This window comes from Bactrocera latifrons, unplaced genomic scaffold (genome assembly GCF_001853355.1).
Source record: "Bactrocera latifrons isolate USDA-ARS-PBARC rearing strain unplaced genomic scaffold, ASM185335v1 scaffold_15, whole genome shotgun sequence".
NCBI classification, from domain to species: domain Eukaryota; kingdom Metazoa; phylum Arthropoda; class Insecta; order Diptera; family Tephritidae; genus Bactrocera; species Bactrocera latifrons.
Genome location: NW_017534963.1, coordinates 2,713,590 through 2,733,264, shown reverse-complemented (window position 1 = coordinate 2,733,264; position 19,675 = coordinate 2,713,590). Strand labels below are relative to the sequence as shown.

The window sequence follows — 19,675 nt, the reverse complement described above, 5'->3', positions numbered from 1 at the left end:
TGGTGTTCTGTTATGGTATGTCATTTTAAGTTATGTTATGTAATGTTACTCTGTTTTACACAATTATTATTTGCTTTATTTTTTTTCTTTAAATTTAAATTTTAAATTGTGTTTTTAGTCCCACATAATTTTTAATTTTTTTTTTTTTTTGCTCGAAGAAAAAATATAAAAAAAATCCAAAACATAATTGTAATTTTGGTAACACTAGGGTGGGTGAATTATTTAAATTGGGAACCTTTTTGTTGTTTAATCTACTCTTAACAGCCTCTGAATCTTGAACAGCTTAAAAAAATATTTAATATAATTTTATTACATTTTTTAGTAATTTAAACGTTTATTTACTTAACTTTTTAAAAGTTTTCTTCATTTTCCTTGTATTTGATTTAATTTCCAAATTACTTTATTTTAAATTATTTTATCTCATACTGGAGCGCCTACACAAAACACTCACTCATTGAGCGTGTGATTGGTGAGCAACTTTGCATGCTCAATTGCAGCGCTGAGCGCCGCTGGCCGTCGAAGAGCGACTTAAAACTTTAGTTTGGGGTATATTTTACTGTAGTTCTAAATCTTGCTAAAACTGCCAAAGATTGACAGATGTTCTGCTTACATACTACACGTGTATGAGAGCATGTGCGCCTGTATGTATGTAACYCAGCTGATTGCACCCTCCATTATTTGACAGCGACGGCCATTGAGCGGCTTCTATTTGGTATTTTTGAGCGCTTTCGAGCGTATGCATACGCGCGCTAACACACTCAAAGGCACACACACACATAAACATGCCTGCATGAATACAAATGTACCCCCATAAGAGACAATGTTGACCAAATGTTGTACGTACCAACAGATACAGACTGCGCTCAACTAAATCCAAAACAGAAAAACTAACACCAACAACAACACTAGTACTAAAGTATTCGTAAGTATGAATTTTCGAGTTTTACGTTTCAACTACTCTTCGTCTCTTGATTTGTATGCGTGTGTGTATGTGTGGACGTGATGTGCATACGTATATATGGATTTATTGTGCTCAGCGCTATTGCCACGAATGTTTTTGTTGCGATAGCTGTTATGGTTGTTGTCGTAGTTGTTGCTGTTGTTGTACGTTTTTATACGTTTGGTGTTGTTTCTCGTCTCGTTTCAAGCTTCTTCAACATCAGCCACTGTACAAGCAAATTAGTGTAGTATTTGTGTTGCACAGTACTCAGAGCTACCCAGCACAAGACGGCGCGTGAATACACACAGTGTCGAGCCAGCATATGAAACAACAAGCCCACCGCAGCAGTCGTTAGGCTAGCCAGCGAGACTCTAGCACGAATTGAGCACGATTACGAGTTATTTATACAAAAAAAAAGTAATATTAACTAATAATATTAATTAAATTTTTATGCAACGAATTTTACAACAACAATAAATAGTGTTTAGTGAACAATAGAAAGTTTTACGTGTAAAAATCAAGTGTTTTCAAGGCGTAAAATGTGGCCATGGATGTTTTTCTGGTAGCAATCACAGCGATCAAGTGAAGAAAATACACAAAAATATATAAAATTCAGCCGTAATTTTACGATCCACACGTTTGGCGGTCATAAAGTATTAGAAGCTGCGATTTGTTTGTAAACGAACGGAAAGTGGCGCGCTACGTAATCCTTATCAGCCGACAACTTCACCAACACAACATATGTACATACGAACATACATTAACAACATTAGTGCGTGTGTTGGTACAACAAAAACACAAAAAGCGACAGTGGGAAAGGTGTGCGCGCTAAGCTTCGTATAAACAACAATAATAAATACAAATTGCGCATGCAAGGATTTGCTATTGCGGTGAAAAGTTTAAACACATCCTAGGCGCCAATCAAGCGTGGACAGCTGCCATTAGTTGTGTAAGTATGAACAGGCATGCCGACATTTGACAAGTACTGTATTATTTATTGCAAGTCAGAGCACAAATTGCATCATGATTCATAGCTATTACATTTTTCAGTTAATTGTTGATTATAAAATAGTAATCATCCGCAATTTGCTCGTTGATCGTCATATTTTCTCACCACATTACTTTGTAATAATTAATTTATGCAACGACAGGCGCAGTCTGCCTGCAGTGGCTTTGTAGATTTACTCACTGATTTCTGGCACTGACAATGCTAATTAAATTACATTCAAGTTGCGGTCATTATTATAACATAGCCAATTCGCCGCTAAAGTAGTCAAGCAAGTTTGAAAAAATTTAAAACTATCGAAAGCACACGCAATTAACTGTATATTCGCGCCAAATTATTTGCCATTCACTAAAACAATATTATACTATAGCGAATTGTAGCAGAAATTAGACTGCCAACACATAGAAACAGTTCTATGCACATTTGTAGGTATGCATGTAAGTACGTAAAGAACATATGACTGAGTACTCGATTTTTTTATTCTTAGTTCTGAAGCTTTTCAACTAGAATTCATATTGAAAGTTGATTTCTAATCAAAACAAGAGAAAACTTTAACTTCGGCTACATCGGCGCTACAATACCCTTCACAAGAACATTTGTCAACGCAACTATATGTATAACTAATTCTGAAAACACAATCTACAAACGGTCAGGAAACAACGGAAACAGTTCGGTAGGTTCTTTATAACAACGTTCTTTGATATCAAGAATCTTAAAGTCGCTCAGTTTTACATATAACGGCTATATACTACGTGATCTTTTCTTAAGATCTTAATACCTTCGAAGATTGATGCATTGCCTTGAGCACAAATTTGGTGAAGATATTTTGTCAAACAAAAAAGTTGTCCATACTACGACTTTTTTGGTCGGTCAGTTAGTATGGCAGCTATGTAGTATATGCTATAGTGGTCCGATATCACCGGTTCCAAGAAGTGAGTAGCTACTTCGAGAAAAAAGAACGTGTGTAATATTTCAGACCGATATCTATAAACCCCAGGATCTATTGGGTAGTCGAAAAAGTCTTTTCGTATTTTCAATAGATGTCGTTACAATCGTATATCTCCAATGCCACCAATCACATTGTGCCGTACCATATAGTTTTGGAAAGGTGAGATTTTAAGCTTCAGTTAACCAAAAATTAAATTTACAGCTGTTCGAAAATGAGTGAAAATAATGAAAAAATTCGCTATATTTTGAAATTTTTGTATAAAAAAGGGAAGAATGCCATGCAAGAATTGATGAACAGAAAGTTCTTCGTCTACCTTTAGGACAACACATGACCACACACATTTTTGATAAGTGGGCAAAAACTTCGAGAGCTTGGCTGGGAAGTTTTGATGCCTCCACCTATATCCCTGATCTTGCACCATCGGACTAGCATTTGTTTTGATCAATGTAGAACTCTCTTAATGAAGTAAAGTTGGCTTCAAGAGAAGTTTGTGAAAATTACTTGTCACAGTTATTTGCCGAGAAACCAGAAAAGAGTTGTACACTGATGGAATAATGTCTCTAGCGGGAAATAGACAAAAAGTGGTGGACCAAAATGGTACATATTTGGTTCATTAAAATTCATTTTAAGTACAAAAGATAGGTTGAAATTTGATTAGAAATAGGAAAAGACTTTTTCGACCATCCCATATTTAGACTCGATTCATCATAAGGGACATCGGACAAGTTTGATAAAACAATTTTGAAATATTTCGAAAATATTGCAAGTTGAATATGGTATATATTTTCGCTTGAAGGTAGTCAGTCAACTAGACAACTTTAATCCAACTAGCTTTTTTCTTTGAATTCTGTAATATGTTAAATAGGAATATGTTTATCTTTATTTTGCACATATATTTTAACACTTTCTACACAAGCAGATAATTTAAAAGAAAATTCCAACTGGGATCTTGGAATATTTTCTGATATTTATAGCCAAGAGGTATTGAGTTTCAAGCTACTATTGCAATGTTTTAAAAATGCAAAATAATTGCTTTGGCATATTTTCATATTGTAATTGTTAATATTGTTGCTTACCAAAGCAGAAACTCAACGCTCGTGTACATACATTAGAGCGGGTCGATGTTTTTTCTATAAATACATAGGTGTACAATTTGACGTTCTATTGATCATTAGTCGGAATCTTATTAAATTTTTTAAATTTCGACTTAAAAATCACTGGTTTGAAACCGATTTGAGACCCATTGTCGCTTGAGCAAGGTTGTTTCGAATGATCCGAAAACATTTCCCCTCGTAACCGATTTTAAATTTCGTTCAAATATCTCAAAATTTGTATAAGAACTTTTTATAAACATGGAATGTCTCAAAATAGGAGGAAAACATTTTTAAAAGCATGAAAAATTTAACTTCTGCTTAAAATCCGCTGGCTCGAAACCGGCTTTAGACATAAATTCTCTTAGACAGAGTTGTTCAGAATGGTCCGGTGAATATTTCCGTACGCAATTTTTCTCATTTTTGGTTTTGTTCCTGTAAATCAAGCCTCTCTAATGTCGATATGTAGATATGTGTGTGTAAGTAACTTGCTAAGTATATGCTAGAACTTCCAGTAACTTGATAAGCTATCACTTATTGTGAAATATTGTAATCGTGTCGGAAGTTATATTTATATTAATACATGAATACAAATGTACGTACATTAAAAGTTGCAATATAAGATTTGTCTATACTTAAATTTGTTTCTCTAAGAAACATAGTTTATGACAGCTAATATTGCGATAATGACTTAGGATGTGTTTTACCTCTGAAGTATAGTGTATTATAAGTAAATATTTATGAGAAAAAGAAGAAAATATTGCAGACTTTGGGGGTTCTAGTCTGCGCCAACATATTTAGCGACTTCGTAACCAGTAAAGTTTGTAGATGGTCTATCTTTTACAGAAAAAATTAATTCAAACATCTACATTTTTATATGTGAAAAAGACATAACATAGGCATTTAACTTAAAATTATTGAATATATTTTTCACTTACCCCTCGACGTGATCCATTTTACAGCTGAAATGAAAAAAAAATATATTTTTTTAAATTATTCAATTAGATACAACTAAAAACTAAATAAGCAAAAACTAAGTAAAACATTAATAACAAAAGTAGTAACTTAATATTTCTAAAATAAACAAAATGATCTTATTCAACCACTAGAAAGCTAAAATATTATATTACCTAACAAAAAGTTAGAAAAAGCACACGAAGAATGCTTAAAAACAGCAGTCACGAAAGCAGTGCCACAGCAGCTATGCTAAGTTACTGCGATGAAACTAGCAGCGTATCAACAAAAACACCGAATTCCAAACGTTAACACAACAACAAGAAAAACACAACCGCAACATGTCTGCAGCGTATAGTATAACATCAACAGCTGCTGCCGGTCGCTATGGTGGCTGGTGAGCGCATTGTTGTTGCTAACTCCAACATAGTTTACCGCCTATAATATTTATGTTATTGTTGTTGTTGTTGTTATTAGTTGGTGTACCCCTTTTGTGGCTGTCCAGTCAACTTTAAATGCTACCTTTTCCACTCATTTCCTCTAGTTTTTTGGTGTTTTCTGTCTGCTTTTTTTTTACTTTTTTGTGTTTTATTGTGGATTTTGGTTGCTGGTTGCCTTTCTCCTTGCCTCTCTGCTTATTGGAACACCACAATATTTGTGGTCAATTATACAAAGAATTCATGCAACTACCACAAAGACAATAACAACAGCAGCGGCAGTAAATAAGCAGACAATAAAACAATAAAAATGAGAAATGAGTGCAGTCTCTGCGCAGCAGCGATGAAATGACCGAAAATATGCACAACAACAACCACAATTTTAGTACTAGTTTATTTTTCGGTAGACATGCAACGCATTTCCGTTTCACTGCCAAACGTGCACAGGTCTACACATATTTTTTTTGGTGACTGTGACTGGAGTCTATAAAAAAATTTGGATTTTATAGTAAAGTAATATAAAAAGCGGCAAATATAACGTGATTAAGGGAAATTTTTTTTTATGGAAGACACATCTGAAATAGTTGAGCTGCTTTGTAAATCCAAATAAGACAATTCTTATTAGACATATAATCCATAATACAACGTTTGTAAGTAATGAAGGAACACCACTTTGATATTATTTTTTTAAGACTGATTTTTTTTTATAATTTCTCTCACAGGTGAATTTTTTAACGCATAAAATGCATAAAAAATACGAGTATTTGTTTTGGTTTGCAATCGGTCATTTTGTATGGCAGCTATATGCTAGAGGGTTTGTCCGAAAAGTAATAGGACTGTGTCAATTTAAAAGAATGTATCGAACCAATCGTTACAATTCTTTAAAAACTTTAAAAATAGGCTCCTTTTGAGTCAATGCTGCGCTGCCAGCGTATTTTCCAAACATTGAAGGTGTCACGGAAGACATACTCCGGAATAGCCTCGAGAGCCGAGGTGTATTCTGCTTGGGTCCCCTCTGTCGTCTCAAAATGCCTGCCTTTCATCGGCATTTTCAGGCAAGGAAACAAAAAAAAGTGTGGGTGTCCACATTTGGACTGTAGGGTGACTGCGGAAGTTTTCGTGGTGCAACTTTCAATCGGCTGCGATGTCTTGTCGCACCCTTCCTTTGAGTCTCTTGAGGACTTCCAAGTAAAACTTGGTGTTGACAGTTTGTCCAGGAGTATATCGCCTTCTTAGTGGACAATGCGTTTGATGACAAAAAAGACAATGAGCATCGTTTTCACTTTGGATTTGCTCATTATTCTCTTTTTTGGGCGAGAGACTCCGGCGTGAGCCACTCAGAAGATTGCCTCTTTGTCTCGAGATCATACTCAAAGATCCATGACTCGTCACCTCTGATTACGTTGTTCAAAAATTGGGGTCACTTTTACATATGTTCAAATTTTCTTGGCACAGAATTTAATCGCGTACTTTTGCTCTAACGAGCGCTGCATTTTCGGCTTGCACCACTCACAGAAACACATCGCGCGACTCTCCAGGTGCTCGGAGACAACTGACCAACCGACGTTTCATTAGCTAGGAACGCCCTCTACCGAATTCAGTAGGTGTCCTATTACTTTCCGGAAAATCCCTGTATTTATAATATATTTTAAGGTAACCCACAAATAAATGATATTCACAATACCTTAATTTAAATACAAAAATACGGGCAATTCATTTACAATATAATATATTGAATAACGAATTAATTGGCGCACCGACAAGTTCAACAGATGGCAATAAACTGTGCATAGTTTTCACTTTACGAGTTCACAACAATTTGTTAATTAGCCACTTAGGAACTTAATTAATAACGACAACAAAAAATTTACACACATCGGTGTGAAAAAATTTAGAAAAAAATACAAATATGTATGTATTTGCATAAACAATTTCATTCATTAATTTTCATTAGTTTAAAAAATTATCGATTTTATCGACTTGAGAGAACCGGGTGTAATTACTTTATTGTATGCAAATTTTATAATAGTTTTTTTTTATAATAGTTTTTTGTGCAGAGTCTACTCAATTCAAAAATTACTATCAGGAATGCATTACAATGCAAAAATAATATTGTATCGTTATTTTGCCGGAACAAATATTAACTAATATTAACTTGTGTACTAATATGATCAAATTTCACCAGGACTGGCCCAATTGAGCTGCGTGCGTAAACCAAATCTATAAAAACTGTTTTTCGTGATTGGTACAAGTGTTTGAAAATCTTCGTGTTGGCATCAGAGAGATAGCAGAGGATTTGAACATCTCTTATGAATTGACTTATCATATTTCGGTTAATGATTTGGTTAATGTTTTGGTTAACGGACTGATTAATATTTTTATTAATGTTGGCTATTAGACGTCTTCAAACAAAATAAGATAATAAATATTTTTAATTTTGTAAAACCGGATTTTCACAGCGTTCCATCAATTTCCCTTTCATCGTAACTTTCAATATTTACTGCATTCAAGCACAAGTAGCAATCATATTTGCATAAAATAAAAATAGTCTTCAGTCCAAATACTTTTTACAACAACATAGCCACATATGATGCTTTAAAATATTCATGCATAGTTATTGCAAAAAACAAAGAAAATCGTAAATTGCATATTCAATTGATTTCAATTAATCTTTAGGTGAGTCACTTGACCACAGAACCATTACTAACCGTTACTGCTACAACAACAACAACAAGTACTGCTATATTTTCGCTTGGCCTGCAACTATTTTAATTTATAATTTTTTATAAAATATAATATGTTAAGTGAAGAGAAGAGAAGCGTTCGCATAAATACAATTAGTCACACGTGTGAACTGTCGGTGGTCAATGCAAATTGGCAATTAAACTTTAGTAGGCAAGTGTGTATGTATTTGTGTGCAAAATATATAAATAAACAAATTGTTTGGCATTAAAGGTAGTTTAGTGGTTATAAATTAAATAACAGCGCTGCAACCGCAAGGGGGTCACAAACATTTGTGGAATTAGTTAATCTGTGGGGAAATTGTGAATGCACAATCTCAAATAACAACGTATTATGGTTATGAATGCAATTGCCACTTTTTTCATTAGCGGAACTAACGGTGTGTGAAAAATTTATATACTTAATTTGCAGCAGAACTTATTTTGGATTAAAATTATTTCTGAATTTCGGGTTTGCGGTTTCGGCTCATTTTTGAATTTCGCTGGATTGTTGCACAGTTTCGACGACATATTTAGAAACCGACGTTTCGTCACCAGTAATGATGCGTTCGATGAAAGTAGAGTCGTCAGCTATGTTGTCAATCATCTCTTTTGCGATTCCCGATTTATTGGTTGTTATTATAACAGAAATGGAAGGACGACTCGCGTGCAGCAAGTTTTCGATGACTTTATGACCTTTATAAAATGCTTATGTCACTCAGCTACTTATATTCGTGATACACTCACGTCAAAATACTTTGGGCATCAATTTCAACCATTCCGTAGCCATGATTGCCCACAAATTTTCAAGCAAACCCGTTTTCTAAATTTTTTAAGGTATGAAACAAACTTCATACGAACATAAACGAACGAATTTTATCACCTCGGTTGTCGCGAGCAGTATATGAGTTAAGGCGACAGTCCGGGTCAAATTTGATCTATAGATATATTTTGTAGTCGGGAGTCTTTTCGTATTTTGCCAATAGATGTCGTTGCAGTTGTATATCTCCAGTGCTACCAATCACATTGTGTCATACCATATATTGTTAGAAAGGTGAGATTTTAAGGAATATTCGGGGAATATTTTCAAATTTTTGTATATAAAAGGGAAGAAGATGCAACACACTCTGGTCGACCTATCGTTAAAAATGTCGATGAAATTATGGAAAATATTGACTAGGACCGTCACATAAGCTGAACTTAACACACATGATCAACGGTTTTGAACTATTTAAAAAGGCTGGCTACAAAAAGAAGCTCGAATGTTAACATCTGCGATTCTTTGCTGAAACGAAAAAAAAATCGAACCATATTTGAAGCGAATGGTGACAGGAGAGCGAAAATTGGATCAAATACAACAACAATGCAATTACGCTGAGTGTTTGGTGGGATTGGAAACGAATCATCCACTATGAACTGATCCAACCTGGTCGAACGAATGATTCTACATTTTACTGTCAACAACTGATGACATTGAAGCAAGCAATTGAAAACCGCGGCCAGAACGGACCAACAAAAAGGGTTTTAATCAGGACAATTCCTGACTACACACATCTTTGATGACTCCGCAAAAACTGGGACAGCTTGGTTGGGAAGTTTTGATGGTATATATTTGATTCATTGAATTTTATTATAAATATAAAAAAAAATATTAGTTTGATTGATTCGAAATACGAAAAGACTTTTTCGACTAGCGAATATTTAAATGTAAAGTACTTTATTAAATAATCATAAACGCCGAAAGTTATAAACATCTCAAGTTATTAGATCGTTTGGATAGTTGGTCGTTCAAATGCCAAAAGCACCAATCTCGTTTACTTGACCAATCACCTAGACGCATTGTTAAAGTAATTATTTGTTATAAAAAATTACAACTTCAGCCAATATTTTTAATATACCAGTTCTTAATTCAATTTTGTTCGAATAAAAAACCAGACTTCTTATCGATTCGCTATTTTTTTACTCGTTTCTTGCTAGCGCCATTCTCTTGGCAACAAATGTAAATGTAAAAGTTGTTCTTTGTTAATAAAAATATAATCAAATTTGATGCAAATAAATGGAATAACTCGCCAACTCATTTAAGTAGCATAGCGCCTTTCTATTATATTCAGTTTATACTAGCTAATTTTGTTCAATTCGCTACCCTCTAAGATTAGATTTTCAACTGTAGTATTTAAAATAATGTAGTAAAGAGCTTGAAATGTCCAAAAAAAATATATGGATATATCTAAGTTGCTTGAAAACTAGGTCGGTATCTTACAATTGTTTTTAAACCTATAAATAACTTTTGAATTGAAATAAGCAATATCTTGTACGACTATCATCTCTTTTGCTTCTCTTATACCAAGAAATCACCAAGTTAGGTTATGCAGAATATATAGTTCGCAATAAGGCAAGGTCAAACAGCATACTTCATACTACTCTCACATGCTTTTGAACATAACACATAATCCAGTTATGCAACCTTGACATTGATCGGCATTTAAGTCATTAAAACATGTTTATATATACATACATATATAAATTGCATAATGAAACACAATTTATAACTTATATATTTCCACCTTTTATCAACCTGTTTTCACGCCCGCACAACTGACATTTGCAATAAAAAGAACGCATGGGGAGAATGCTTAAATCTACAACATCAGCAATTACCGCACAAGCACATGTACTTATGCACCAAAATATATGTATGTAATATTGAATATACTCATATACATATGTAAGCATTTGTATATTATATATATATATATATATATAATATATATATATATGTATGTACATATATACGTGTGGTTGCAGTAGTAAATTGAAAAACACCTAACACCAATTTGCACTACCTGTTGCACACACAGCCATATCAGATTTGCAAAATCTACCCACAGAGCTTTTGTTGCTATTATTACATAGGCACCGTGTGCCGGTTTGCGAATCAGTGGAACAAAAGCTCGAGTGCAATACGCAAGAACACATATTGAAAAGCAGAAAGAAAGTAGTAAGTAAAATATCCGATCAACATAACATAAATTACAGCTGTGATTCTTAAGTGTTGAAGGAATAATTCTTAAAGTTGGCAATGTATCGACAATGACTTCAGCAAAAATATGAAAGTATCTTGCTGACAAAACTAACAATACAGTAATCATATGAGCACGTGCATAATTCTCTCTGTAAATTCTTGTACGACGGTAATTTATAGTGCAATTATCTTTTCTACACAAAGGTCACGTCGAATGCATCGCTCAAAAGCAGCTGGACTGGCATTAATTGATTCTCAGACAAACGAATAAAGATTTGTACATAATAGATCACTATATACCCACCATATACAAGAGTATATCAAATGTGGCATACACTATATAAAATTTCTAATATACATATATATACAATATGTATATAGAAATTCAAATAAAGCATTACCTTTTGTACGTCACATTTGAGAAACGTGACAAAAAGATTTATTTCTAAGGTAACTATGACTTGTGCAAAATAGGAGAATTGAGTAAGAAATGTATGTATGTGCATACATAGGTTGGTGAATGTGACATTACAAAAACTATGTTTGTATTATTACACAAACGTCTGGTATGTAAATAAAAAAATTACTGAATGAACGCCCAATTGTGAATTAGAAATGATTGGAGCCAATGAAGCACGTAGAATTCTCATTAAAAAAAATTTGCTTAAGTAAAAAATGCTATTGTTTGTAGTTTAATATTAAGCAAATATATTTTTGGTGTTTTTTATTGTTTTAGAAATGATCCAAAAAAAAAAAATATTATAAATACCGTAAAATGTTTATAGTGGATACAACACTAAACAATACCTTTTTAGTAGCAGTTATCACCTCAACTATCGTAGGATCCCTAGTGAAATATAGGACTTTTGAAAGTCGGTAATCTCGTAAGAATCAATAGAAGTATTTACATATGTATGTATGTTTATCTAGTAAAGAATCCGACTTCAACTATTATAGAAAATTATCTGATTTTAAAACATTTCTGGAAAGTCGTATCTGTGTTCTCATGAGATACTGCCAAAAGAACGTATGAGTGCTTGTACTGTCATCAATAAAAACAATACAACTTTGTTTGACGCGGAAACTTAAATTACACTTCCGAACCGATTTCATTAAAAATTTTTCCTAGATCGGTACAACCTCTTCACAACGGCTTCATGCGAGTTGTCCAGCTACCTTTGTTAGGAACAATTACAACGAAAAAGTGAAAGAAACAGTGTTTGAAAACTATCGTCATTAGAAAGTTAGCAACAAAGCTCAACATGTCTTATGGATTGACTCAACAAATTTTGTTTCATGATTTATGTATGAAGCATGTCAATGCTACACTTATACCAGAAAATCGAAAAACAGATGCTTGACATAATAGCTGAAGAACCTACACTCATCAAACACATCATTACTGGTGACTAGAAATCGGTTTATGAATATGTCGTCGAAACAATCTAGCGAATGCCGTGCCAAAAAACAGGAGGAGAAAAAAACCGAAATATTACAAAAAATTTGAATTTTTTATTATAACTTGGATAGTAGAAGTATTCAATTTTGTGCCTACAAACATATTATATGTATATATAGTATGCTGTAGTGAATTCTAATCAATTAAAAACTGGATTTGGACTTCTTTGATGATTCGTTGTATTGCATTTTAGATGACGATGTACTCTACTTTAACTGAAATTGAAATCTGCAATCAGTATTTCCCACGCTAGTGTCGAAAAAAGTGATTAATTTTTAAATTATAAGGCTTGTCCAAAATAAAGTGTACGTACGTAAGGGGTGTCACAAAATTAATGCAAAATTTAAATTAAATAGAAAATATAAATTTCTGTCTTTTGATTGTAAGTTTTTTATTGAATCATAAAGTACATAAGACAAAGGGTTATTTATGGTCTCTACGGCTTTCCGTACACATACGCACTCGGTTATCGAAATTTTCCATGACTATTCTAAATAAATGTGGCTAGACTTCATTGAGGCAGCAGCCTTTAAAGCACGCGTGGTTTTCCTGTGATTTAAAATATCTTCATATGTAAAAATGAATATAATGCTGTTAAATCACACGATCTAAACGGGCAATCCTTGGTCGCCAAACATAGAGAATACACTATTAGAAGCATCTCATGCAGTAATTGAAGTGTTTCATGACCTGTATGACATGTGGCATTGTCTTGTTAAAACCACATCTTTACCACATCAATATCATTCAGTTTCGGCAAAAGGAGCTGGGTTATCATGGCGGGATATCGAGTACCGGTAACAGTCACTGTACGACCAGCCTTATTTTAAAAAATACACGTTTTGGTTGCATTTTTGCTTTGATAATCACAGGTGGGTTCTCATAGCCCCGAAAGTGGCAGTTTTGGTGATTACTACACCCATCAAGGTCAAAATGTGCCTAATCGCTTAAGACGATTTTTCTCGAAAAATCCGCATAATTTTTTTCATAATTTTTGAAATATTGTTCAATAATGAAGACACATTGCTCTATCATGCAACGCATCATTTTTACTAAGCCTACTACATAAATGGCGGCAAATTTAAATCTTGCGTTAATTTTGAAGCACTCTTTGTATATAATACATCCTATATACAGTATGTACATATTACAAATGTATATATAATATAATTTTAACAGCAATAAAAGAGTATTTTTTGAAATCACCACATGCTCTTTACTTGACATTAAAAAAGTACCACATTGAAAAGACGAAAACATTTCAGAAGAAATGAAACTGGAAGTGCGCTAAAAATTTAAATGACAAAAAATCAGTGCCGAAAGTGATTCCAAGAAAATTCCACAAACACCAGCTGTCATTGTTTTAAGCAAATGGTGCTATCGAGCGTTGTCACCCAAGCTGGTGAAACGATTCCAAATGTCGTGTGTTAATTTTGTTGCTACTCCGACGAAAATAGCATGGCCGATGTGTAGGGGGTGACAAAGCCATAAACAGCAAAAGTAAACAAATGATAAATAAAAAAAAGAAAAAACGATTTTCTAGAAAGCAAATGTAGACAAAATAAATGTCTGAAAACTATTTGTAGAAAATATATATTTGAGTTTTTTTTTTATTTATTTTAATTGCAATGCGACTCAAGAGCAGACGCTAAAATCAATGAAATGCGAGTTAATTTAATTTCCAATCATTGATTGCGCAGACCAAAATTCCGATTTTTATTTGCCATTACGATATGCACACACTTAAGTGATAAAAACCGCTTATAAGAAGCAATAAAAATGAAATTAACTGCGATTTGACTGCACGACTTTATAATATACGATGCCGAATGCATACATATATACATACAAGTATACGAATTTTGAAAAAATTATACCGCAGACAGACACAGTTCAATTAATAAATTCATCATCAAGTATTTGGAAAAAAAAATCAGCGTTCTGCTTTAATTTGCGATTCAGTCATGCGCAGCCGCAGCAATTCACCCAATTCACTTGCGCCTTGCTTGCTGTTCGCTGACGGCAAAGTGCAATGCACCGTTGACTCAGACGCTACTGGAATTTTTGATGTGTTCTACGTTTGATTTGAAGTCAATGTCTGCTTTTTGTTTCGTTTATTTATTTATTAATATTTCGTATTAGTTGCGGAAATAGAAACGGCATGCGCAACAGCCGGCTAATTTACATAAGAAAATGCCGGCGTTTATTTTGCTTAATGAAACTCTCATCGTTACTTTCTGTGTTGGAGGCGAATTTCGCAAAAATACACGTGCAAGTGTCAGCCGAATGCGTCTATTTTTGCTTCGTCACCTACTATTAACGATTGCTTTTGTTAAGCCTTAGCAACACACAACTGAATCATAGCGACGATTTAATTATGCCATTAGCGTCACAATGAATTGCCATTTTCAAGTTTTTATTACATTATACAATAACAAATTGATTTTATAAATATGTGACATATTTGTTTATAGGCTTGTTATTAACTGCTTTTTTTAAGTATATATTAGTTAGTCAAAAGAATCTAGCAGCTTTGGTTACTGACCAGCGCTTGCCAAGCTGTGGTAAAGTATATATGTATGTATATAGAACTTTAGAGAGCTTAAGAATGGGCTATGGGTGCCTTCTATAGCAAGCTCATCGGCCCTGCAGTTTCCGAAAACTCTGTTATGGCTAAACACCCAACCAAGTCACCCAACAAGTCATATAAAACAGGTGCTTGTGCCTACTGACAAAGAGATTAAACACTTCTTAATTAGTCTGGAGCGCACTATCAACAAGCTGAAGGCCAACTATTGCCGATCGGTCAACGGAGTGCATACACGCCTCTTTAAAAAAAGCTGCACTTCGGATCAGTACGTCTACTACAATTTTGATGACAGCCACCTTTGCTTGAAAGGTACTGCAGTGCAAAGTGCTATCTCTCCTTCCCTAAGCTGCGATGCAGTCTTGGAAAAGCTTATTGCTTCTTCAGCAGCTTCGACCCATTTACATCAATTTTGATTAGTTTATAATGAATAAATTAAAATGTGTATAAGAAAATTTTGCAAGGGAAAACATTATTCTGTTCTTCCCAAAGGATGGAAATTATGGAGCGAGTTCACCCATTTTAATTTTTACACTTATTATAGAAAATACTTCGATAAATACTTGATACATTGTTCAGTTTACTTATCTATGGTAGTAAAATAACTGATCAAACCCGGGTTTATGATTTTCGCAGAGGTATGCCATGAATTAAAAGTATCTCATCAGGTCAGCAGATGAATAAAAAAAAAAACATTATATGGATAGAAGGTGGTCGAACTTTGAGTCCTATTGGATGCCTATATTTAATATAATTATCATAAAGCTGAGCAAAAGTTTTTTTATAATGGCTTTTAAAATATAAAGCTTGATGTAAAAGTGGTCAAGTAACGTTAATATGAAAATTGGGCTTTTCTGACCGATCAAAGAGTTTCACAGATTTCCAAAATTAATCCGAAACTGAATATAGTAGACCTATTATCGAGATAATAGACCAATTATGTTCAATTTTAAGTACTTGTTAACCATATTACTAAATTTTATCGAAAAGTTTTATATCCCAAACGTTTTTACGAGAAAATGTACGCGGAGACAGATAAATTGCGAGAACTGATCATATAATAATTTCTGTAATGGTATTGAGTATCACGTAAAAACAGGGTTTAAATCTTAAAATGATTTCAATTTTTAACATTTTCCTTTTAACCCCAACTTAGCCACTATTAAGCCTTAAAAATATTTCTACGCCTGTAGTTATCAGATTTTTTAATTCTCATGGTATAATTAAGTGAAATTTTGGGGTCATAACAATAAAATCCACTGTAATCGTTTTGCTTGAAGAAATATAGATGACATACATTTCGTCACAAATTTTTTTGTATGTTTTTACAGCTGTGACTAACAAACTTGTCTCCATGTCACAAAGAGATAAGAATTAATTTATTTTTGATTTTTCAAAATATTTGCATATACAAGTTTTTAAATAGATATGCACATAAATATTTTTATGTTTTTTGCTAGAAAAGTAAATATTGTATATTTGCTTTAGAGTGAGACTGTTTATTTTATAAAGGCAAAGACATGTACATACATAAATAACTCACGCATGAAAAGGGTTTATTTTCCAAAAACTATCATGGGACTAATAAGTTTACTGGTTTTGTGGAAAACAAAAAGTAACTAGTCATAATTATTTTGAACTCGAAAATATTGAAAGTATTTTTTATTATAATTTATTTAGAAAAAAGGATCCCGCAAAATAACTATGAACCAATGAACGTTTCCAAGCGCAAAAAATAGAGCTTCATGAGCTCAAGAACCATTAATTTCTTATGAGAAATTTTTTGAATGATATATGNCCTATGAACCAATGAACGTTTCCAAGCGCAAAAAATAGAGCTTCATGAGCTCAAGAACCATTAATTTCTTATGAGAAATTTTTTGAATGATATATGTATAAAAATGGATTAAGTAGTTCACAAATGTGCATTTAACCATTATCACTAAGAATTTACGAATTACGAATAAAAAGTTCTAATAAATTTTTGCATTTTCTTTCTTCTCTACTTGCAGCTGATATGAACTTGCAACAGCCTTTGATGTTTCTACGTCGCATATCAGCATACAATTGCACTTTATTAGTGATTCATTTTCTTCACAACTCAAACAACAATAACAACGATTGACCTACGGAATTTTGCACTTTGAATACAGAAAATTCGCGTTTGGTTTTTTTCTGTTTATGACTCACTGCCTTTTCCGTAACGGCGCTGCTTTTAGCAAGAACAAACAATTCAAGGACTTACACTAAACAAAAAACTGCCAATAAAATATCTATTAAATATTTTATACATCCTGATCCAGACACAGAGCGTACTAAGCAATTTTCCACACATCATTACGTCACTTAGACATAATTAATGCAACAAAATGTATAAGTTGCTAGCCGGTTTAAAATCCTATCTGAAATGGCAGCCCATTCAGACGGACAATGCCATCTTCCGCCTGCACAACTCATTTACGACCGTCTTGCTGCTCACCTGCAGTATGATCATTACGGCCACGCAATTTGTAGGTCATCCGATCAGTTGCATCGTGAGTGGCATACCGACGCACGTGGTGAATACGTTCTGTTGGATCCATAGCACATTTACGATGCCAGACGCATTCAAGCGACAGGTGAGTGAGAATCATTTACAATTACATACCACATATGGATCAATTCTTATCTACTCAAGTAGATTTTACGTAAGCGTGTTCATACTTATGTTTAGTATACCACGATGATATTGAGTTACCATAGCCTAAAGGCGGGTTCTCATATTTATGTACGTATAAGTTTCATAAAGCTCGATTCATATTATATCTACATATGTATGTAGATAGGTGCATGTTACTAAGATAAGTGAATGTTTACATATCAAAGGGTAAATATACATATTGTTTTACATATGTAAGTATTTACATAGATGCACATAAGTTATTTAAAGAACAAACAGTATAATAATCGCATCCACGCAATTTGCCTTTTGCGAAGAGCACATAAAGACGCAGTCAAAAGTAATGAAAGGCGAACTGCGATCCTCAATATTGATTGACGTAAATTAACTCTCAGAGAGTTTACGTCGGAGCTGAGAGAAACCAAAAATCACAAAAACTATATTGAAGCTTCTCAATTAGAAAGCTAACTGCAGTTCATTCACAAGTTTTATAAATACTAGTTAGTTTCTAATAACAGATGCATCTTATAAGCAAATATTGGGTAGTGGAAAAAGTCATTTTGTATTTTGTTAATAGATGTCGTTGCAATCGTATATACAAGGTGCGTTCCAAAGTAAACTGGCCTTAAGAAACAGAACAAATGGGTTTTCAGCAAAATCAATTTATTTTATTCAAAATAGTCTCCTTCTGCTTTAATACAGCTTTTTGCACGGTCCAAAAGCATGTCGAACGAGTGTTTTAACTCGTTGGCCGGTATGGCCGCCAGTATGCCGGTGCATGCGTTTTGAATGGTCTCTACGTCTGCAAAACCCTTTCCTTTCATGGGAAAATGCATTTTTCCGAAAAGGAAGAAGTTGCACGGTGCCATATCAGGTGAATACGGGGAGTTGTTAATGGTTAATATGTGATTTTTGGTCAAATAATCGGTCGTCGATCTGAGCAATTGTTGGTCGTCAGTCAATTTGTGCAAAACAAACCGTGCACACACCTTTCATAAGCCCAAATGTTCGGTCAAAATGCCATAAATCGATGTTTTGGAGATGTTCAATTCCATTTCCAAGAATTTCAATGATGATTTCGGTTGATTTTTGATGAATTCAGGCACAGTTTCGATGGAATTTCCGGTGATCACGGATAATGATTGGCCGACATGTTGATCGTCATTTACGACCACATTGAAAACGTTGAAACACTCTGCTACGGGATAGGCAGTCATCGCCATAAACTTATTTCATCAATTGAAACGTTTCGGTAAAAGTTTTACCAATTTTAAAACAAAATTTAATGTTGTCTATTTGTTCGAAGCTCATTTTCGCACCGATAACACACACATAACGTTTAAGTGTCACACGCAATCAGGGGTGTTGTGGAATCCAAGACAGAATTGCTTAGCTGTCAGAATTGCAAACCTATTCTGATTTTCAATGGTGTCACAGAATCTTATTTGATTTTTGTCTTTTCGAACATATGCAAAACCAATATTTGAATCAGCTGTTTACTAATGTGACAAAACTTGCAAATGAATACATTTGGAAGCAATCCTATTAAAGTTTTTAATGAGCTCCCAATTAAAGAAAAATTTTGAGAGATAACATTTATTGAATGAATAAAGACGCATTTGGGTTTTAAATTTCGTTTTTCATTTTTACGATTTTTCTTAATTGGCGGGCAGGATAGAAAAAAAACTGAACGTCATATGGAATTGGGGCAAAGTTTATTATCTTTGGCATTAAATTATGTTCTATTGAAACTAAAAAAACTAAGAAAGGTTAAGTTTAAACATATATTTAAAGTAAAAGTTTTTTAGACCAAAATCAGTTTTTTTTTTTTAATTTTTTCAATTTTTTTTA

General features: G+C 33.6%; 1 protein-coding gene across 2 annotated transcripts in view; it reads left to right on the top strand.

The window, feature by feature from the left end:
• Nucleotides 1–1,182: 1,182 nt before the first annotated feature.
• Nucleotides 1,183–19,675, top strand: part of LOC108965886 (innexin inx1) — a 30,558-nt gene continuing 12,065 nt past the window's right edge. Inside the window, exons 1-2 of one of the 2 annotated variants that reach the window (XM_018928558.1) lie at nucleotides 1,183–1,889; nucleotides 17,178–17,783. In XM_018928558.1, coding sequence (XP_018784103.1) covers nucleotides 17,535–17,783 — 249 coding nt within the window. In that variant the 5' untranslated portion in view covers nucleotides 1,183–1,889; nucleotides 17,178–17,534. Of the gene's footprint in view, nucleotides 1,890–17,177; nucleotides 17,784–19,675 lie in introns of those variants that run through there. The other variant, XM_018928559.1, reaches the window with a different exon arrangement.